The 23044-nt window shown below is 45.6% G+C and overlaps 1 protein-coding gene across 1 annotated transcript; it reads right to left on the bottom strand.

The window, feature by feature from the left end:
- Positions 1-1575: 1575 nt before the first annotated feature.
- PLAUR (plasminogen activator, urokinase receptor) lies at positions 1576-22549 on the bottom strand. Its single transcript, XM_083161476.1, has 7 exons — positions 22537-22549; positions 17989-18108; positions 15222-15368; positions 13283-13426; positions 4050-4193; positions 3109-3219; positions 1576-2531 (listed from the first exon to the last, which is right to left on the bottom strand). Exons 1-7 carry the CDS (start codon positions 22547-22549, stop codon positions 2365-2367), a joined length of 846 nt encoding a protein of 281 aa, XP_083017602.1. The 3' UTR covers positions 1576-2364.
- Positions 22550-23044: the final 495 nt, after the last annotated feature.

Here is a 23044-nt window from a genome sequence, read left to right as displayed (position 1 = left end):
TCGCTGCGCTCGCCACGCTTCGGGTTCACGTTGATGGCGGGGTGGCGTCAACTACTTTTGGGGGGACATTCCACTGCTCTGTGGGTTTTTTTGGGGTTTCTGGCCCATTTACCATTCTTCCCTATGCTGATTTGGGTAAATTGATCCATTTAACATTGTTTCCTATGGGAAATCGGATCGCATCGCATCGCTTCGCATCGTTCAATATCGTGTATGTGTACGATGCGATGCGATCAGATTTCTCTACGGAGAATAGCATGGTGCGCAATTAACTTAGCGGGCGCCCAGATAGGAAACAAGTACCATATTTTCTCTTTGGGTTTCTCTCCTTTGGGCCTGAATATCCCATAATACTGCAGCTGCAGGGGAGCAAGGTATTTATATTTGATTGAGCACAGACATTTATGCGCTAAACTATTTCATATCTACTATGTAGGCTGGATGATTGATTTCTGGGGCAGGCCAGTGATGTCACAGCAGCTCAAGTGATTCTTTTCTTAGCTGATTTTCCTGTATCCGACCTTCGTGAATAGATGAAGCCAGGGGTGTCCAAACGTTTTGCGACGAGGGCCAGTTTTGGTGAGGTGAAAATGTGGGGGGCCGACCATTCAGCCTGACATTCTTTGAATCATTAATCACATCAGAATGGTCCCCCACTCTGCCCCCATTCACTTTATGTCCCCCAGCCTGCCCCTTCACTGTATATTCCCTTCGCTGTATTTCCTCCAGCCTGCCCCCATTCACTGTATGTCCCCCACTCTGCCCCCTTCACTGCATATTCCCCTGCCTGACCATCTTTCTCTGTATGTCCCCCAGCCTGCTCCTCCTTCACTGTATGTCCACCATTCACTGTATGTTCCCCACTCTGCACCCATTCACTCTGCCCCTCCAGCCTGTCCTCCTTCTCTGAATGTCCATCACTGCCTCCATTCACTTTATGTACCCCAGCCTGACCTTCCTTCACTGTATGTCCCCCACTCTGCCCCCATTGACTGTATGTCCCCCTGCCTGCCCTGTCCCTTCCCTGTATGTTTCCCAGCCCCTTGTGTGAGCCAGAGGACGGAGAGGCAAATGCTTGGGCTCCTGCTGCTGCCCTCCTCCACTCTGCATGTTACGGGAGCAAGCTTCCACCTTGCTGCACCCCCTCCCCACACACTGCTGTCACTGTGAGTGCGGAGGAGGGTGATATACCATTGCAGCTGCAGGGGTTGGATGCATACTCACCCGAAAGATGCCAAACACATCTCACTGTGGCGGCCGGCACCTCCTCACTGCTGCAGACAGCAAGGTAAAGGCCCGCTCGCAGGGGCCCCACCTTTTGTGCTGTGTGGGCCGCTTGAAATGACAGCACGGGCCGCAATTGGCCCCCGGGCCGGACTTTGGACATGCCTGGATTAAGCTGTCTGTAATGAAGTTGGGATATAACAGTTCATGTTTTTATTATTTTATTATTTTAACACTGTTGCAGTGGAAAGCCAGGCTTATACTATACAATGTATATTAGATTCCTGGCTTGCATCAAATGAAAATTTTTGCTGATTAGTGGTCCTCGGGGTGTGATTGTCACCTGCCCGTGGAGGTAAGGCCCATTTGTGGCTATAAATTCATTACTAATAAAATGTTTCATGCTTCACTGTTTTCCAGTCCATTGATACACGGCAATTCCTCAATATTATACAAAATGGCCACTAGGAGTAGGCAACGGTAACACCATACCCTCCAACGGTACCGATTTAGCCGGTACAGTACCGTTTTTTAATGGTCTATACCGGCTAAATAACAGTGTACCTAATGTACCGTTTTTTTTGTGCGGCTCCTAAATCCTTCGTCCCAACTTGGTGATCGTGTGTCCGGTGGATAGAAAATCTGTAATTAGGGCTTCTGCACCCGTTCCCAGTGGTGCACTGGGGTCCCAGCGTGCATTGCGGAACCCCCAGCACTCAGGGGCATGCCATTATCTGTAAAGGCAAACCCTCTGGCGGTGGCCATGGGCATTTGAGATCTCTGGATGACTGGAGCAGCAGCGCTGTGGCAGTCGCGGGACTGCTGACAGCTTGGAGCATGTGAGTTACACAAATAACAATCTGCATTTGCTGTGCAGTATATACAGATACTTCATTGCTGATGTTTTTACATTGCATGAAGTTAATTTAAAATACATATATGAAAAAATGGCCAGTATACATTCGGAAAGGGGGTGTGACCACGCCCCCTTTGTCCATGGCCACGCCCCCTTTCCGTATGTGTACCGATCTCTGCCCTTTAAATGTTGGAGGGTATGTAACACCATATTGAAAACAACGTGTTCTAGAACCATACACAAGTGAATATTGCAGGTGATTGTTTGGCGGTTCTTAGCGATGCTTAATGTTTTGGTGCTTTCAGATCAGTAGCGCTGTCACCGTGGTTACAGAAAGAGTTGGTGCAGCATACAGTGCTTGTCCATCCAGGAATGTCAAAATGTGGATACCGGCCTTGACAGAAGGCTTCCGTAGCACACCCACTCATCACAACGTCATCTCTGGAGGAACCTGAGGGGGATAAAGTTGGGATCAGCGTCAGGGCAATACGTCAATGAGTTAAAGTACCAACCAGCTCCTGTCATTTTATAGGCTGTTAAATAGCAGAAGCTGATTGGTTGGTACTAAAATCTCTCTGCAAACTTTGGCAAATCTCCCCCTAAATATAGAGTATTTCTCTATTATGGTTGGTGGGTCATTGCCAGATAAAATAGCTGCTCAAAATCATCGCTAATGCCGGGACAGGGAGCTTACTGCAGCTATGACCCCAGACACTAATGCAATGCTCCTCCCCCAGGCTCTTATTGGCCGAAATCCTAATGCATTGTAATGCAGGGGGTGACCATCGGTGGATGAAAACATCAATAGCTCCTTGCAGATGGTTTCACACCATCGTTAAGATCCATCAATGGTACCATTGATTCCAAACAGGATCATATCTGTGTGGAGTTTGTATGGTTCAATGACTTCTGATTAAATTAACCCTTGCATATGTGATAGGGAATGAATCGGAAGAATGGCCTTGGGAAATAATTATTCCATTTTCGACAGAGCAGGACAGCCAATGGGAATGCTTTATTCCTCCTACCTATCAGGTCCATGCATTGCGTCATTTCCCCTCGGCACTGCATTTTGCTGACCCCTTTGGATGACGATCGACTGTAACACTCCAGTCCATTCTCTGCACCTGGATTTACATCTGAGCGGGGAGAGAAACACAGATATTTATGTATAAGCTGTAAAATAAAGCAAAGGCTTCACTATAAGTTCTAGATGAAAAATGATTGATAATGCAGATTTTCTTGCAGGCCCGTAATTATCTTCCCTTCCTGAGATGTGGTAGAGATGGCCATTGACCATCAATGATTCAAAATCATCAATGGTTTATGGCCGATGTTGTATTCTTTGCCATCGATGGGGGAGAACCAGATGGGTTCCCTCCATCGATGGCACAGCAAAACCGAGGTTTTGCTTTCGGTTTTTTTTTTTTCAAAGTGACGGGACACGGAGCCCTGACACCCATGAAGCCCACCCCTGTGTTTTGATTGGCCCACAAGCCAATCAGTCAAACACAATGGATGACCATCTATAGGTAAAAATATTGATGGTAATCTATTGCATAGTTTAACACTATCGATGGCCAGTTGCACTATATGGCCATCCCTAAAATGTGGGTTGCACTCAAAGACTGGTCAGCACCCTCAGTGGGTACGACCCCCTAGTGACTGGGCACAGTTCCTCCCCTTCTCTTATGTTCGGCTCCAGGCCCATGTGGTCTTCAATCCATACCTGCAAATAGCCACAGGTCCAATACTACTTCAAGAGGAACTTAGACAGGTTCCTATGGTTAGGAGGCCCCTAGAACACTGTTTTAGGTGGTTTACCGCACTATACGTTGCTCCTCATATGCACTAAACCTGCAGCGCACCACCGGAACTGCGTTACCCTTAGAACTGTACAGAAGAATACAGCGGCGAGCTCCCAGGAATCAGATGTAGAGAAGGGAAGATGCCGCACAGGGGGTGTTACCTATAAAGTGCCCGCTGTTACATTGGCTGCCATTACAGCACAGGTGGTTGGAGGAGTAGGACACCGGGTGTTCTCCATTGCTGAAGGCAGCGAGTCCGGGGCAGGTCAGGTTGTTGCAGCTTTTTATCATTCTTCGTTGGGTGTCTGAAATAAAGAGAAGACAGATCACACTGCTGCTGCTGATTGTCCTTAACGTTCTATCTCCTCTATGGGAGAAGCCTATACTGGTGGCACTGGGGGCAGGCCCAAGCTGCCATGTCATTGGGCAAATTGTTGCCCCATTCCCTCCACACAGAGCCCAATTCCCCGTATTATCACTCACATCCGCCTACTCTTCTGGGAGTAGTAGTCTGCCACAGCTTCCGGGACAGTAGGCAAGTGAGTCCTAAGCTTTAATGATACATCCCTATTTATTCCACTTTATTCTTTCTTTCCTCCACCATCTATAGAGGAAATTACCAGTGGTGTAACTATTAAATTTGCTCCCCTCTGCCAAAAATGTTGGCAGTGCCCCCACCCCCCAAGTAGAGTTAACCCTTCCACGCCTTACCCCCTCCCACGTCTGCCGCCTGTCTTGTCTGCTGTCCCGTCCCGGCTCTCCTGGCTCCTGCTGCTAGTGAAAAGCGACACTCACAAAATGTCTGCCCCCATACAGCAGACCGTTTTCCTCAAGAACTGTCTGCTGTATGGGGGCAGCCATTTTGTGTGTTACTTTTCATTAGCAGCAGGACTCGGAGCCAGGAGAGCCAGGACGGGACTGCAGGCAGATGCGGCATTGGCAGGTCCTGACAGGCAGCGGCGGGTAACAATAGCCCCGCAGACCTTCCGGCGCCCACACTTTATAGGCACCTCCCCGCCACCGCAGGGTCTGCGGGGCTATTGTTACACCACTGGAAATAACCTATAGAAGCCTATGGGCTCATTTACCCCTTCCCACAGCCTGCACTGGTGGGAGCTGTCATGGAAGGTTAATAACCTTACATGCTGGCAATAGGGTGTGGGATATATTGCAAAGTATATAGGGCACATGAAACAGGTATGGGTCGTAGGCAAGACCGTATGACGGTCCACATAAATTACGTCAACCACTTAAGGTTGACAGGACTCAGGCTGACATATGAAAAAGGTTGACTGGCTAATGTCGAAAGGGTCGGAAGGTCAACAAAAGCATTAGGTCGACAATGGGAAGGTCGATAGTCAGAAACCCAACATGATTTTTTCACTTTTTTAAAATGTGGACATAGGCAGCAAAAAAAAAACCATGAAAAACCCACCCTTTTCATGTCGACCTTGCCCATGCCGACCTAATGCTTGTGTCAACCTATTTCATGTATTGACCCAATGACTGTCAACCTAAGTTCTGTTGACCCTATGATCATACCTGCTTGCTATATATGCCCCAAAGTACCAGCCGCTCAGCTCCTAACTGACATTTTTCAAACACATTCTGTTAGATGGCAGAGATGAACTGGTCGGCTGGTCATTTATTTCATTCCACTTTCTCTCTCTCCAAGGCTTTAGTACATCTGCCCCATTGTCTTGTTCTAGTAATGCAATTGTTCCAAGGTCCACACCACATGGATGGAAGATCGACACAAGTTTTAGGTCAACATGAGTTCACTTTTTTGTCCAGAATGTCGACATGGACACCATATGGGCTCACCGCGTCCCCTTCGTTGGCTCACTATACTTCGGCCCGGTGCCTCGCTACACTAGTCTATTCTACCTCCGTGCCCTAGTGGATGGCAGGGCATGAAATACCACGTGACGGCACATGTCAGCTCCAGAAAAACTGATGAAACCCATGTCGATCTCTTGACTGTCGACCTAGCCATTGTGGACCTAATGCATGTGTCGACCTTTCACCCTTGGACCGTATACCACTTTTAAATTGCATAGCTTCTGATTTCAGCCCTGCAAGTAAAAAGAGCTGCAGTCCCTTTATTTTGCCAGCAGAGGGCACTCTCTGACTGCAAAAGGCTGTTACAATGTCAGTATGGTATGGAGAAGAAAAATTAATTTGTCAAGGGTACTATTTACACGGCTTGTCAATTAGGGCCACCAGCTATGTATAACCAGATATACCTGTCACATCAGCGCGGAGATGGGCTTTTTCCTGTGTTTTTCCTTGCCACCAAGCTCCCCTCGTCCCCACAAATGGCAATAGGTTATTAAAGGGGATTATACCACACTTAAGCACATCTTAAGCTGTCAATGCTAATGCACTGGCACTTTAGACAAGACAGAGTGTGTTATTAAGGGTAATTTGGAGCAGAACCTAACAAAGAAGTCTGCACTCTTACACTGCGGAGCGCAGCGCACCATCACAATCTCCCTGACGCCTGCTGTTATTTAAAAGAAGAAAAATTCCATGAGCAGCTAAATAAATAGATGTTAATGTAGCACAACAACAGAGATTGCTTCTTGTTGTAATGGCAGCGTGATAACAGAAGCAAATATTAACTTGTGTAACGTTGATGAACATATTATTGTCGTTGACTTGTAAGTAACCAGCAAGCTCCGTAACAACAGAACATGGATAAAACGGGACATAAATACAACACGGACATATATGGTAAAAAAAATGCACAGGCAAAAAGGGGATATGAGTATTAGTAGTATTAGGAACTGCAATAAGAAGAGCAAGTATAGAGCAGGGCCAGATTAAGGGGGGGGGGGGGGGGGGGGCTCAGGGGGTCTAGGGTCCTCCTGTAGCTGGAATGGTTTTTTTTTTTTTAGCTAAGGGTTTTGGTCACCTATATGCCAATGTGACAATGATTAATGGTGTTGAACATCAGGAGCCAAGGCACACTGACTACACAAGTGTGCAGTGCATTACTGGGAGCTGACTACGTCGCATTAGACTTTGCACAAAATGTCAGAGGCTGAGAGGCTTGTGTTGGGGTCTGATTGGGGGAGCTCATTACATGCTTCTCAGGCCCATGGAGGACAGCAGCAGCAGCAGCAGCAGCCTCATCATGGGAGGGTTTAATCAGAGGCAGCGCTGAGCCTGTGAGGTCTCCTACAGAGTAAGGTACAGAGGGACAAACACAGGCTTTTCATGTGGTGTGTGTGTGTGTGTGTATATATATATATATATATATATATATATATATATATATATATATAATAAACACCCCACCCTGCAGTTACCCATTGACCAAGTTTGTTTCCTATACTGTGTGTTTTGACATTGTAATATTCTCCCGTGCAGTTTGCAGCCAGTAATGACAAGTGGAAGGAGTCCCACCTGTCTAAAGTGACCTGGGTCCCCCAAAAGGTTTAATCTGTCCCTGGTATCGAGACTCAGAAACTTGTGAAGGGTGTATAATATAGGAAGGAGTTGGGTAGACCTGTGTAGTACAGGTAGGCAGCAGCTGAACCTTTTGGGTGGTAGGTCCAGGTGCAAGAATATCATTTGCGCCCCCCTTCTCCACCTCAACACAAGCTCACAATATGCAACATGTCAGTGGGTGACAGAGAGAGGCAGAGTGTTACAGAGAAAAACAGTATGTGACAGGAAGAGGGTGACAGGGGCAGCAGTGGACCCCCTTAGTCCTCAGAGGCCCCAGTACATTGCACGTGCTGCAACAATGGTAGTTGGTGGGAGTAGAGTATGTGTGAGTGGGCATTAGTGTGGGTAGTACAGGTGGGAGTAGAGAAGGGGTGAGAGGGCATAAGTGTGGGAAGTATAGGTGGCGGTACGGTAGGTGTGAGTGGGCATTAGTGTGGGTAGTATAGGTGGAAGTAGGGACGGTGTGAGGGGTTATTAGTATGTAGAGTACAGGCGGGAGTAGGGTGGGTCACGGTGTAAGATTGTATTAGTGTGGGTAGTATAGGTGGGAGTAGGGGAGGTGTAAGGGTGTATTAGTGTGAGTAGTACAGGTGGGAGTAGGGGAGATGTGAGGGTATATTAGTGTTTGTAGTATAGGTGGGAGTAGGGTAGGTGTGAGGGTGTATTAGTGTGGGTAGTATAGGTGGGAGTAGGGGAGGTGTAAGGGTGTATTAGTGTGGGTAGTATAGTTGGGAGTAGGGTAGGTGTGAGGGTGTATTAGTGTGGGTAGTATAGGTGGGAGTAGGGGAGGTGTAAGGGTGTATTAGTGTGGGTAGTATAGGTGGGAGTAGGGGAGGTGTGAGGGTATATTAGTGTGGGTAGTATAGGTGGGAGTAGGGGAGGTGTGAGGGTGTATTAGTGTAGGTAGTATAGGTGGGAGTAGGGTAGGTGTGAGGGTGTATTAGTGTGGGTAGTATAGGTGGGAGTAGGGGAGGTGTAAGGGTGTATTAGTGTGGGTAGTATAGTTGGGAGTAGGGTAGGTGTGAGGGTGTATTAGTAAGCATAATATAGGTGGGAATAGGGTAGGTGTAAGGGTGTATTTATGCGGGTAGCCTAGGCTGGAGTAGGGGAGGTGTGAGGGTGTATTAGTGTGGGTAGTATAGTCGGGAGTAGGGTAGGTGTGAGGGTGTATTATTGTGGGTAGCAGAGGTGGGAGTAGGGTAGGTGTGAGGGTGTATTTATGCGGGTAGCCTAGGCTGGAGTAGGGTAGGTGTGAGGGTGTATTAGTGTGGGCAGTATAGGCGGGAATAGGGTAGGTGTGAGGGTGTATTAGTGTGGGTAGTACAGGTGGGAGTAGGGGAGGTGTGAGGGTGTATTAGTGTGGGTAGTATAGTTGGGAGTAGGGGAGGTGTGAGGGTGTATTAGTGTGGGTAGTATAGTTGGGAGTAGGGGAGGTGTGAGGGTGTATTAGTGTGGGTAGTATAGTTGGGAGTAGGGGAGGTGTGAGGGTGTATTAGTGTGGGTAGTATAGTTGGGAGTAGGGTAGGTGTGAGGGTGTATTAGTGCGGGTAGTATAGTTGGGAGTAGGGTAGGTGTGAGGGTGTATTAGTGCGGGTAGTATAGGTGGGAGTAGGGGAGGTGTGAGGGTGTATTAGTGTGGGTAGTATAGTTGGGAGTAGGGGAGGTGTGAGGGTGTATTAGTGTGGGTAGTATAGTTGGGAGTAGGGGAGGTGTGAGGGTGTATTAGTATGGGCAGTATAGGCGGGAATAGGGTAGGTGTGAGGGTGTATTAGTGTGGGTAGTACAGGTGGGAGTAGGGGAGGTGTGAGGGTGTATTAGTGTGGGCAGTATAGGCGGGAATAGGGTAGGTGTGAGGGTGTATTAGTGTGGGTAGTACAGGTGGGAGTAGGGGAGGTGTGAGGGTGTATTAGTGTGGGTAGTATAGTTGGGAGTAGGGTAGGTGTAAGGGTGTATTAGTGTGGGTTGCACAGGCGGGAGTAGGGTAGGTGTGAGGGTGTATTAGTGTGGGTAGTATAGTTGGGAGTAGGGTAGGTGTGAGGTTGCACACACTGCACCTATTACATTACAGATACACCAATGACAGGTCTGCTCATGGGCATGTGATTGCCTAGTGTCCATCAGTTTTGTAGCATGGACATATAGAAGACATCACAGAGCTGCAGAATGAATGACTGTACACATAGAACACATCCAGGGGCGTAGAGAAAAAAAAAAAATTGCTAATTTTGCGCCAATGCTTTTTTGAGAGGGAGGGGGGAGCAGCTCTGATAAGGTGATAATGATAATAGGACAAAAATAGAATCAAAGCGCTGGGGGTAATTGGGATAAAGTGGATTAAAAAAAGAAAAGAAAAATTAAAAAATAATAAAAAAAAAAAAAAAAAAAAAAAGTTTTAAATAAATAAAACTAAAAAATTAAAATAAAATAAGATTAACAAAACAAACAGAAAAAACACTTAGCAGCAAGTAAAAGGAGAGTTTAAAGTGAGAGGAGAGAGAAGAGTGCAATACCATATATAAAATAATAAACAGCGGCTATTAATGTTTAAGCTCTTTAGTGATATTGTGGCAAAGTCTTTTAGCGAGTAAATCGAGGTCTTTCAGTACAATGTACAGCTGACTAGCCCTAGCTACGATACCGTGACAGGATGTGGCTTTCTCTCCAAGTTCGGAGTCCCGTGCGGCGGCTTCCGGCTTCAGCGCTTGTACTTCCGACAGACGTGACACTCGCTCCTGGCTTTGCTGGCTCCAACGCGTTTCGTGATCCATGACTAAGTGCGCAAGCACGAAACGCGTTGGAGCCAGCAAAGCCAGGAGCGAGTGTCACGTCTGTCGGAAGTACAAGCGCTGAAGCCGGAAGCCGCCGCACGGGACTCCGAACTTGGAGAGAAAGCCACATCCTGTCACGGTATCGTAGCTAGGGCTAGTCAGCTGTACATTGTACTGAAAGACCTCGATTTACTCGCTAAAAGACTTTGCCACAATATCACTAAAGAGCTTAAACATTAATAGCCGCTGTTTATTATTTTATATATGGTATTGCACTCTTCTCTCTCCTCTCACTTTAAACTCTCCTTTTACTTGCTGCTAAGTGTTTTTTCTGTTTGTTTTATTAATCTTATTTTATTTTAATTTTTTAGTTTTATTTATTTAAAACTTTTTTTTTTTTTTTTTTTTTTTTTTTTTTTATTATTTTTTAATTTTTCTTTTCTTTTTTTAATCCACTTTATCCCAATTACCCACATCCAGGGGCGTAACTACCATAGGAGCAGGGGGTGCAGCTGCTATGGGGCCCAGAGCTGAAGGGGGCCCATCTTTGCTGTCAAACTAATATGTTTTGCATACATTTATCACCATCAGTTGCTAAATAGGGGGCCCTTACAAACTTTTGCTATGGGGCCTACGAATATCTAGTTACGCCTCTGAACACATCACAGTATGATATGATTCTATGAGTTACCAAGAGCTGCCATCAGAAATTGTAGAGCATAGGGCTGACAAAATAGGCAGGGCCCCTTTCCTTTTTCTGACTCCCGGGGTGCTGGTCAGACCTCCAGTGTCTGCAGCACTGGCTGCATTACTCTACCTCTACAATCGCTTCAAGGGACCACTGCCCCCTCTGATGGCGGCCCTGATTACAAATAACAGATCTAGTTTGGAATAGGGTAAATCTTACAGTCCAGTGGATTTTTTTTTTTACATAAGACTATCTACTAGTCCTATAGGTTATGCCCTGGAAACTGCCAAACAAACATAATTCCAAACTCTCATTTCTGCTCAAGCTTCTAAACCAAATGTATTTTAATACATTTAAATCCCTTCGCAACCCTCCCTCACCCAAGCCACCAGCCACTATCCATGCACAAGATCTTGCTTCCTACTTCAGGGATAAGATTGACAGGATCAGAGATGAATTGGTACGCTCCAACTCAGTTGGTGATATGCTCAATTCCATACCTGAGCCCTCTGACGCATTTACTTCATTTGATCCCACAAATGAAGATGAAGTATCTGCACTTTTCTCTGCCTCCCACTCTACTACCTCTTTTCCTGACCCTATACCCTCACAAATAGGTAAATCTCTGTCTCCTGTGCTCATTCCAATCTTAACTAAAATCTGTAACCTCTCTTTCTCTACTGGTGTCTTTCCTTCATTGTTCAAACACGCAGTTATAACTATGATTCTGAAAAAAAATTAATTCTGACCCAAGCTCTCTCTCAAACTACCGTCCCATCTCTCAACTTCCATGCACCTCCAAATGACTTGAAAGACTTCCCTACACTCACCTCACACACTTTCTTAACTCGCCCAACTTACTGGACCCGCTTCAGTCAGGCTTTTGTGCCCAACACTCCACAGAGACAGCACTGACTAAAGTTGTGAATGATCTGGTCACTGCTAAGTCTAAAGGCCGCTATGCACTACTAATTCTTCAAGATCTCTCTGCTGCTTTTGACACTGTTGACTACACACTTCTCATACAAACACTACGATCCCTGGGTCTTAAAGACACCGCCCTCTCTTGGTTCTCATCCTACCTATCTAACCACTCCTTTAGTGTTCGTTTCTCTGATGCTACCTCCTCTTCGCTACCTCTTTCAGTTGGAGTACCTCAGGGTTCAGTTTTTGCTTTTTTTGCCTCTGCTTTTCTCAATCTATACCTCATCTCTTGGCAAACTAATCAGCTCTTTTGGATTTCAGTATCATCTGTATGTGGATGATACTTAGTAGGTAGTATCCTCCCTTGACCTGTCCCCATCTATATTGAGCCATGTATCTGAATGCCTTTCTGCTGTTTCATCCTGGTTGTCATCTCGCCACCTCAAACTTAATATTTCAAAAACAGAATTAATTATATTTCCGCCATTAAATAGTAGTTACCAACCTGATATCTCTATTGCTGTAGAGAATATGACAATCACTCCTACCGCTAAAGCTCACTGCCTAGGTGTTATCCTCGACTCTGAGCTTTCCTTTGTTTCCCACATTCAATCTGTCTCAAAATCATGCTACATGCACCTAAAAAACATATTCAAAATTTGCCTTTACCTTACACAAGACACTGCAAAAACTCCAATCCATGCTTTCATCATCTCACGCATTGATTACTGCAATAGTCTCCTTATTGGCCTTCCCCAATACAGACTCTCACCACTACAGTCCATCATGAATGCAGCTGCAAGGCTAATCTTCCTAGCCAGACGTTCATCGTCTGCAAAGCTACTCTGTCAGTCACTTCATTGGTTACCTATATTCTACCGTATTCAATACAAAATTATTTTACTTAAACACAAAGCCATAAACCATACTACACCAACATACATATCTTCTCTTATCTCAAAATATCATCCAACACGACCTCTACGCTCCTCCCAAGATCTGCGTCTCTCATCCACACTCATCATTCGCTCTCATTCCCGACTGCAGGACTTTCTTCGGCCTGCGCCCACTCTGTGGAATGCCCTCCCAAGCACAATAAGACTCTCCTCCAGTCTCCAAACTTATAAGCGTTCCCTAAAAACTCATCTCTACAGGCAAGCTTATCAAATTCCAGAACCAGTCATAGAACCTTGCATTCTGGTGGAATCGATGCAATAAAGACTACAGTATCTATCCTTATGTATCAATGCCTATTACCCTATAGATTGTAAGCTTGCGAGCAGGGCCCTCCTACCTTTTGACTGTCTGTAAATACCCTGTTTGTTCTATCACTGTCTCCTTTTGTAAAGCGCAACGGAATATGCTGCACTGTATAAGAAACTGTTAATAAATAAATAGAATACTGTGGTTTTCCAATTTACTTTTATCTTTCCATAGATGGAAGTAGAGCGAGGTGAGGGCACATCATCAAGGTGAGGGCACATCATCAGGCCCTATCCACCTCGTGGGCAGAGAGATGGCACTGGTCAAAGGACGCAAACACCGTAGACATACAAACCTTGCCCGATTGCCACGGTGATGGAGACTTCAATACAATTTTTCTGTGAGGGTCCACACCTCAGACTCGGTAGGTCAGTTCTCGCGCAAGCTGCTGGTGGTCCTTGACACGCAAAGCATTCCGTACGGAAGTCATCTCCTAGATCTGCAGCAGAAAGATTCAAATGAATAAAGTTTTTGATACAAGGTTTTCCTATTGTATTTGTCTCCCCGTAACCCTCTGAATACTATTTTGTTATTCTGTAATTGCTCGTTTGCTAATGTTGCATTTTGATGCTAAATCTGCGCTGAATCGAAACCGCCAATCTGCTTTTACATATCTTTGCTCAAGTTAGGCATTGAAAGCAAATGTCCGATTGTTATAATTGGTATTAATGTTGGGTGTGGATTACTAATGGTCGACAGGTAATAAGTCAACACAGGAAAAATGGTGACATGGCCTTGGTCTACGCTGACAAAAGGTTGACACAAGCAACCACGGTTGACATGAAAACAGGCGACATAGGAAAAGGTTGACATACATTTTTCACAGGTGTTTTTGTTGTCTATCGACATCTGTTGACATGGACACCATGCTCGCCATGCTTCCGGCAAGGTGCCTCTTTACGCTTGGCACATCATTAAAATCTAACTCTATGCCCAAGTCGGTTTAAAAAAACATACTTGCGTCTGCCTTTTTCTCTATCGACTAATAACATGTCGACCTTTTGCTTGTGTGTCAATGTCAACCTAGACTATGTTGACTGTTTTCCTTTGTTGACGTATTGTCTGTTCACCAATAGTGGTCGGCTTATTGACTGTCGACTTAATCAAAGTCAACCAGCTTCCATAACGTTGGAGACTAAGGGGGAGATGCACTAATATTTGTAGGTCTATCCCGCCACACTATCACAATGTTAACAATCGCATGTGCACTCAGGGGCGCATTTAGACTTTTATTCTAGGGGGGGGGGGGATTTATTGACCCTCTCCAGGCCAGGCTCCTCCCCTTTCTAGTGCTGACCCCTCCCCTGGCCAATCCTTAAACTGTGTACACACAGGGGCGATAGGGGCTGAAATCGCTGGAAATATGCTCGCAGGCGACCATATTGCCAGTGATTGGGAGTGTGCCCCCGCGCTCCCGTTTTCAGCCCCCTTCTAATCACTGGTCGCAGGAGCACCGCCAGCAGAGGTTCCTTTTCATCAGCGACACCCGCATTCGGCAACACGCACACCCCCGCTGCCGCCAGGCCTCACCTGGAGCTCACACCTCCGCACAATCCTATAGTAACCGGCTCACAGCTGCAGCTCCGGTCTCCTGCTGCCGCCGCCAGCAGCTATAATAATATCTCTGCTCTCTCACTCTGCGGCCGCTGCTGCCAGTGCCCACTGCACACACAGCCACTTCCTGGTTCCTACTACAGCGTGTAGTGGGGCTGCTGTCCGGGACAGCATCCAGCATGAGGCGCAAGAACCCTAGGGGGGGGGGGGGGGGGGGCGACCGCCCCATTCGCCCCCTCTAAATCCGCACCTGTGTGCACTAACGCATGCTCAGAGTAACTTCGCTGGCTGCGTGCAATGCTGGGAGAGATCCGCGACAGATCCCTCAAACACCGGGGTGAAGTGCGGACCATAGGCTTCTACAGGGTAACGCTCGACGAGCACGATTTAATGCATGGGGAAATGCGGCAAATACACCATTTTTACTTTAGTGCATCCCCCCTAATGCTTTTTAAGTCAACATGCAGGGAAGATCGTTTAGTAATGGTTACCAGTATGAGAACTAGACATATGCACGGACCTACGTGTTTTGGTGGCCAAATCTCCCTCAAGTGTTTTGGTTTTGATTCAGCTTTAGGTTCGGCTAAAAATCGCTAAAACTCGATAAAAATATGGATAATATTTGAATCTGAATTCCGAACCACAGAAAGATCTAATCTGAGACTCGGATAAATACTGACCTGGCGCCAGGTTTGAGTTACAGAGCTCCGAGTCGCAGCATACAATCGTCTGGGTGATTTGGGTGTTCTGCATTGAGTATGTCTTGTTGTGGTTGCAGATTTCCCCCGTAGAACAACCCTTCATTACAGTCTCAAAATCCATCAATTCTGTGGGTAGAAATCTGTTGTTACACATTACACACAGCGGATGTTCTTCCAGTGTTATCGCAATATCCGCAGGGGCCCTATGCAGACAGGGGTTACAATGGAGTCGCACAAGAACTTTCCAAACAGCCAAAAAACATCTATGGAACAAGTGAGGAGTTTGTAGGTGGCTGTCGGCTCTGATGACAGGCAAAGGAAAGGCAACAGACTTAGGGGGTGATTCAGACTCGCTTGTAATGGACCTACTTTTAACTGCGAAGGGGGGAAAATCATTCTATGGTAAGCAGCCGCATTTGACCGGATGTGTAAGCGTACACACACATACACTCACATGCTAATGCGTGGATTCCTGTGGTGGGGGGAGCGGGTGTTCAGCGTGACGGCAGGTGGCATTTACCTGCTTGCTAAGCTGTGAAAATACGCAGCCTAGCAAACAGGTCTGAATTAGGCCCTTCATTTGCTACTGGCCCTAAAAGCAACTATCAGAGAAAAAAATAGTTTTTTACACCCTGCCGTCCAAAAACCATTCAGCCCCATAGAAGATGATAAGAAAAGTGGCGAAGGCCCTTTGGGTTCTCTATACTAAACAACAGGTGAATCTGCGGGTGCCGGATGACTCACCGACAGTCGGGATCCTGGCGGTCACAATGCCCATGCCGAAAAACTGTTCAACGGTCGCAATCCCAACCAACGGAGGCTATTCTCAATCGTGGGGGGTCTGCGACCCCTATAGAGGGAGAATAGAACCTGTGAAATGTGAAGCGAGGGGCTTTTTTGTGTTCCCCCCCTCCCATCGGTGAGTCATACCAAACCTGAATCTGCATTGTCACCTACTGTATGTAGAATAACATAGAGATGGAAGCAACAGCTCTGCAATCAAAACTTTACTGTCCACTTACAAAGTGTTATAACACAAAGTAGTGGACTTAGTCAGCTCCCTGAGGCAGGGGGCAGGCCCGCCCGCGTGATGAGAAAGGGCAGGGTCAGCATGATTGCGTCATTGTGGTCACTCCCCCTGCCATGCAGTGCTGGCATTGCACAGCGGTGGGCTGGGCTACAATGATGCGATTCTTGGGAAGGGGGGGGGGGGGGGGGGCGGGAGACTGGCAGCAATACATGGGCCTTATTTTGGTTCATTCTTTCTGACAAAATCCTTCTTAGATGGGCAAAACCATGTGCACTGCAGGTGGGGCAGATGTAACATGTGCAGAGAGAATTAGATTTGGGTGGGGTTTTACTTCAAAGTGAGATCTATATTGCAGTGTAAAAATAAAGCAGTCAGTATTTTCCCTGCACAGAAACAAAATTACTCACCCAAATCTAATTCTCTCTGCACATGTTACATCTGCCCCCCCTGCAGTGCACATGGTTTTGTCCATCTAAGAAGGATTTTGTCAGAAAGAATGAACCAAAATAAGGCCCATAGTTACATAATAGGTGAGGCTGAATAAAGACTTGCGTCCATCTAGTTCAACCTATGTTTATAATAGTTAATCCCTTGTTGTATAGTATGTTCTGATATTTTAAAGACAGATTGTTACTTATTCATACCCGTGGATGTTTTTAACCAATAAATGATTATCCAACCTTATTTGAAATGTATTTATAGTGTCTGCTGACACCACTTCCATACCTCCCAAGTTCTGTGTTGGTGAAATAGGGACACTCGAAAAGGGGGCGGGCGTAAGCAAATGAGAGTGTGGCTTATGCTAATTAGCCATTACCTCATTTTCATACGAGAATAGACGCTGTGCGCATGCGCACAGCGTCTATTCTATTAGATTGGGGGTCTCCCAACTGCCACCCCCCGCAGCGGGACAATGCCTGCCGCGGGTGGGACAGCGGGACAGGACCCAAAAATCGGGACTGTCCCGCTGTGATCGTGACAGTTTGGAGGTATGCACTTCTTCAGGAGAGAGTTCCACAGTTTGATTGCTCTGACTGTAAAGAAATGTTTTCTTCTGGATCAACAAAATCTTTTTTCTTCTAATCTAAACTCGTGCCCTCTCGTCCTAGATTCCTGTCTAGCAGAAAAAAGGGTGTTTGACAGTTCCTTATACTGTCTAGCAGAAAAAAGGGTGTTTGACAGTTCCTTATATTGGCCCCTGATATATTTGTACATATTACGCATGTCCCCCCTTAAACATCTCTTCTCGAGTGTAAATAGTCCCAGCTTGCTTAATCTCTCCTGGTAGCTTAAATTCTCCATCCCCCTAATAAGCTTTGTTGTTCTTCTTTGGATTTTTTCTAATTCTATGATGTCCTTTTTATAGTGCGGGGCCCATCCCAATATCGTTAATAAAAATGTTAAATAAAATGGGCCCTAGAACTGAACCCTGTGGCAGTCCACTTAATACTGGTATCATATTTTAAACAGCACTGTTCACGACCACTCTTTGTTCTCTATTACACAGCCAGTTCCCTACCCATCTACAGATATTTGCCCCTAATCCCAGGTCCTCCATTTTATTTATCAACCTCTCAATACAAGGGACTTGCCCCCTTTCGGGAGGCCCCAGAGGCAGACCCGATAATCGTGAGTCTCCCAGCCATTCCAGTAGGGTAGGCAACCCTAATACAAATGCAGGCTGAGGTAAGAGTTAGTACAAGAAGAGAAACTCACCTCTGTATTTAAGAAGGGTCGTGCTGCAGTGTGTTTGGCTGGGTTCACAAGCTCTGGCCACCTGTTTCTGCTGGGCTTGGTCTGGTAGACCGTGGTAGTGGTAACACTGGAGGCCAACAGCTAGAAGTTGAAGAAATACAGGTAAGAAAACACACTATTTTAAACCCCCACTTATAACCCTTTCACACCAGAAAATGCAGGGACTTACCCGGGAATATGGTTTCTGGATCATGCAGGGACATTCCAGGGTTGCATTTTCTGGTGTGAGGGGGAGAGAAAACCAACCACGCCCCCCTTTAACCGGCTATATTGTTTAACCGGCTATATCTTCAGAACCAATTGACCCATTTACACACTTTTGAGTGGGCTTCGAATGAGACTGGTCCCGTGAAACTGGGCCATTTGGTTCCAGAGAAACATGACCTCAAAGTACATGAACAGCCATAAAATTACAAAATATCTCCGGAACCAATTGATCAATAAGGACCAGCCTGGTATTAGATTAAAATCCCAGCAATTTGGATTCGAAGGAGACCACATACTTGTGTGATGCCCGGGGGGGGGGGGGGGGGGATTTGGCGGGTCCAATAGGAAAAACATTCCAGCTTTGCCTGCTAGCACCCCTTTTTGCTTCAAAATGAGCAATGGCAGGAGGGGGTGGGTGCACAGCAGCTGTCAGCAGGCAGTAGAGACTTCCGGCTTCCCCCAGTGGTGGGAGGGGATCCCCAAGTATCTTTCACACCGGCCTGTATCCCAGGCTGGTCCCGGGAGCAAGCCTGCTGGCCAGCAGGGTTGAAATCCCGGCCCATTGGTCCGGGATTTTGGCCTGGGACCTTTTCACACAAGTGCTAGGTTGTTCATTGTGGCTGATGTGAAAGGGGTATTAGAGGATATATTTAATTTTAAGTTTACCGCGTGGCTATTTGTCGGTTCAGTCCGTACAACTATCCCCCACATGCAAAGCTGTGAGGGTGCAGTTTTTTGCTCAGCTTCAGGCGCTGAAAGGAAAAGTCATCATTAAAATGCACTCCTGGGATGTCATGTATAAGGACCCGTAGATTCCTGCATATGACACAGTGCTTCCTGGTTCCATGTCTGGAAGCAACATAACATTTTCCCATCAGGTAGCAAATAGGAAAAATGCTAAATATTTGAATATTGTTGGGTGTGAAACCTGGAGATTTTCCCCATGCCTAATTGTATACGGCCCCCAATATAACCATTTTTAAATCTCTCTCCAAGTCCATTCCCCCAACTGAATTTGCAGGCTGCCCGATAATCGATACAGTAGGTAGTAAGCATGCGCGATGCCATCCTACGATAAAATCGCCAGTCTAGCTGGCTTTTTCAGCTAGACTGGCGAAATGCATCAGGTGCACCAGCCAAACAGTCTCTCCTTGATGTGCCAACGGTCGACCATTTGCTGACTAAAGAATCATCCCAAAATTGGACCCAGGACCCTAAGTTCCTATTATTGACCCATCAACCATTCTCGGGCCTAGGAACTCCCTCTGGACATTAGACTCCACTCCAGGATCCCCATGCCCCAACTGGGCTAATACAAGTGACATCTGCTTACAGTGCGTGTTTGAGACTCTTTGCCAGGAGAGGGGACTGCTATAAGGCCAAATGGTCAACTTGGGACCCATTATCAATCAGCCATCTAAGTGAGAAACAATATTATTACATGCCAATACATGGTTATTGTCTATTTTTCTTTAATCTATTCTTAATGCTATATTATTTAATATAATAAATGTTAATATTTTTTTAATTACCCATGGTGTTTAATTAATCATTCTCCAATTAAGCGCTGTGTTTGCTTGCTACCAGTGTTTTGTTCTATTAGTGGGAATTACTCTCCCATTTTTTACACAGCAATTAGGAGCATTCACCCATTCCAGCGCCTGTAATTCCCCAAGGGGAATATTACATTTTTTTTCGACTTTTTGACTGTCCACCTTCCCCATATCAACCTAATGTTTGTGTTGACCTAATGACCCTGTCGACATAACCCAATGTTGACATTCAGTCATGTCAACCTTCATGTATGTCGACCTAGTGGTGTCGACCTAATGCTTGTAGACATAGTGGGTGAGATTTAATAGGATGAGAGATTCAGAAAGTGAGAGATTTGGTAAGAATTGTACAGTTTTTTTAAAGCGGCAATCATTTACACTTCAAGATCAAACTGGTTTTGAAGTGTAAATGATTGCCGCTTTAAAAAAACTGGAGATTTCTTACCAAATCTCTCACTTTCTGAATCTCTCATCCTATTAAATCTCACCACGAGTCTGTATTATGTTTCATGTCTGTCGTAATATTTTACGATATTATATTTGAACCTTAGTGTCCAACATGAACATAATATGTCCAGAGATATCGTCAGGGCCGGATTAAGGAGAGGGCAGAGCGAGGGCCAGTACCCCTGGGCACTCCTCTATCTAGGTGCCCCCTGTGGTTGGCATGTATTTTTTTAAAAACATATATGAAAATATTTTTTAGTTTAGTTTAGGTTTTGTGTATGGGAGTGGGGTAGTGCTGCTGCTTCACCTATCTGCCAATGTGACAATGATTAATGGTGCTAAGCATCGGGAGCCAAGGCACACTGACTGCACAAGTCTGCAGTGCATTACTAGGAATTAACTAAGTCCCATGAGACTTTGCACAAGAGGTCAGAGGCTGATAGGCTTGTGCTGAGCTCTGCTTGGTGGAGCTCATCATATGCTTCTCAGGCCTATGGAGGACAGTAGCAGCGTCGGCCTCATCATGGGAGGGTTTTTAATCAGAGGAAGTGCTGAGCCTGTCCGGGCTCCTACAGAGTAAGGTACAGAGGGGGCAAACACGGGCCTTTAATGTGGTATATATATATTTATTTATTAATTCCCCCCCCCATTGCAGTTACCCATTGACCAAGTTTATACTACCTTTACTCTGTGTTTTGACAATGTAATATTCTCCCGTGCAGTTTTTGGCCAGTAATGACATGTGGGAGGGGGCCCCCCTGACTAAAGTGCCCCGGGCCCCCCCGAAGGCTTAATCCGGCCCTGGATATTGGGCTGTGCTTTAATGCTGCGCAGAGGCTATTACAGAGGAATAAGTCATATAAGAATATAAAAATACCAGTTCAGCAAAACCTGACATTGGACAGGATCAAAGAATACTTCTGGGAAGCCATTAATGTTTTCTGGAGCTAACCTGTCATCCTCATATAAAACCAAAGCGATGTTTAAATAGTTCAAATAAACTTTACATATACTACCGGCCTTGTAATTCCATGTAATTGCAGTGCACAAGTATCATAACGTAAGTCATTACACTACAAAGCCAGTCTCATGCTGTTAGCACAAAACTGAGCCAAATGTATTAAGTCTTAATAAGTGATAAAATAAGAGTGATAAAGAGAGATAAAGTACCAGCCAATCAACTCCTAACTGGCATTTCTCAAACACGGGTCAGATATATTAAGCCTGGTGAAGAGATAAAGTGGAGATAAAGTGGAAGTTGATAACGCACCAGCTATGTTGACAATTAGGAGTTGATTGGCTGGTGCCGTATCACCTTCCACTTTATCTCTTTACCAGGCTTAATAAATCTGCCCCACAGCCTGTAACATGGCAGTTAGGAGCTGATTGGCTGGTGCTTTATCTCTCTTTATCACTCTCCACTTTGTCATTTGATAAGGTTTAATACATTTGGCCCAGGGATACTTCACAAGCTTTGCAACCTGCAATCAATACAATACTCAACAAGCTCCGCAGCCTTCAATCAATACAATACTCAACAAGCTCCGCAGCCTTCAATCAATACAATACTCAACAAGCTCCGCAGCCTTCAATCAATACAAAACTCAACAAGCTCTGCAGCCTTAAATCAATACAATACTCAACAAGCTCCGCAGACTTCAATCAATACAATACTCAACAAGCTCCGCAGCCTTCAATCAATACAAAACTCAACAAGCTCTGCAGCCTTAAATCAATACAATACTCAACAAGCTCCGCAGACTTCAATCAATACAATACTCAACAAGCTCGGCAGCCTTCAGTCATTACAATACTCAACAAGCTCCGCAGCCTTCAGTCATTACAATACTCAACAAGCTCCGCAGCCTTCAGTCATTACAATACTCAACAAGCTCTGCAGCCTTCAATCAATACAATACACAACAAGCTCCGCAGACTTCAATCAATACAATACTCAACAAGCTCAGCGTCACACCAATGCTGTGTCCATGTGTACTTCATGTGTTTTTCTGGTGTTGATCACTATGGAGCACCAATGGTTACGTTTGCAGGTCCAGTTTCAATCTCTTACTTTCAGTTAAAATAAAGAGTATGTCTGAAACAGCATGGCTTATTGTATGTGTTGTAGGGAGAATGAAATGTCTGCCAATCAATTTGCAGGAGATTGGGGAGTATATTCATCCAAACACCATGTTACCAATGGCCAATTTCCATTGGCCCATGTAAGAAGGTACAATATGCAATGGGGAATGAATGTGCTTCCATGGCCATAGGCAGTAGCACAACCCATCTCCATTCTTACCTTCTATAGTCATAGCCACAAGCTTATTTATCACTATACTGTATACACAAATGCTATGGCAGCGTACTCCAGCTCTACCTGCAAGTCACACAAGACAGTGCTTAGGGTTCCTGTAATTAACAACAACTGATCACTCGTTATTGAATCTGTCAGAATTCTAGCACTTGTTTGGGTTAGTTTAATGGTTTAAAGTTTACTCCATACAGGTGGATCTACCCGGTTGTCTGAATACAGAGGTTGGTAAATGTTGGTCTACTTAAAACAATTTTGTTCAAATAAAGCTCGCTCCACTCTTTCGGTGCTTCATACCCCCCCCCCCTTTATATCTCTCTACTTTCTATCTCTTTCTAGCTTAAATAAATCTTCCCTTCAGTCTTTATAGAAGACAAAGTTTTCCTGAACACTCACCCAGGCAGAGGAGGGCACTGCAGAGCCCCAAGTGTAAAACCAGCTTCATTCTGTTAGTCTGGGTGTAAGACTGAGGAAAGATGTGGTCATCAGCTGGATG

The sequence above is a fragment of the Crinia signifera genome, chromosome 19 (assembly GCF_055691185.1).
Source record: "Crinia signifera chromosome 19, ASM5569118v1, whole genome shotgun sequence".
Classification (NCBI taxonomy): Eukaryota; Metazoa; Chordata; class Amphibia; order Anura; family Myobatrachidae; genus Crinia; species Crinia signifera.
The sequence above is the reverse complement of the archived record's forward strand: the minus strand, read 5'-3'. Positions and strand labels throughout refer to the sequence as shown.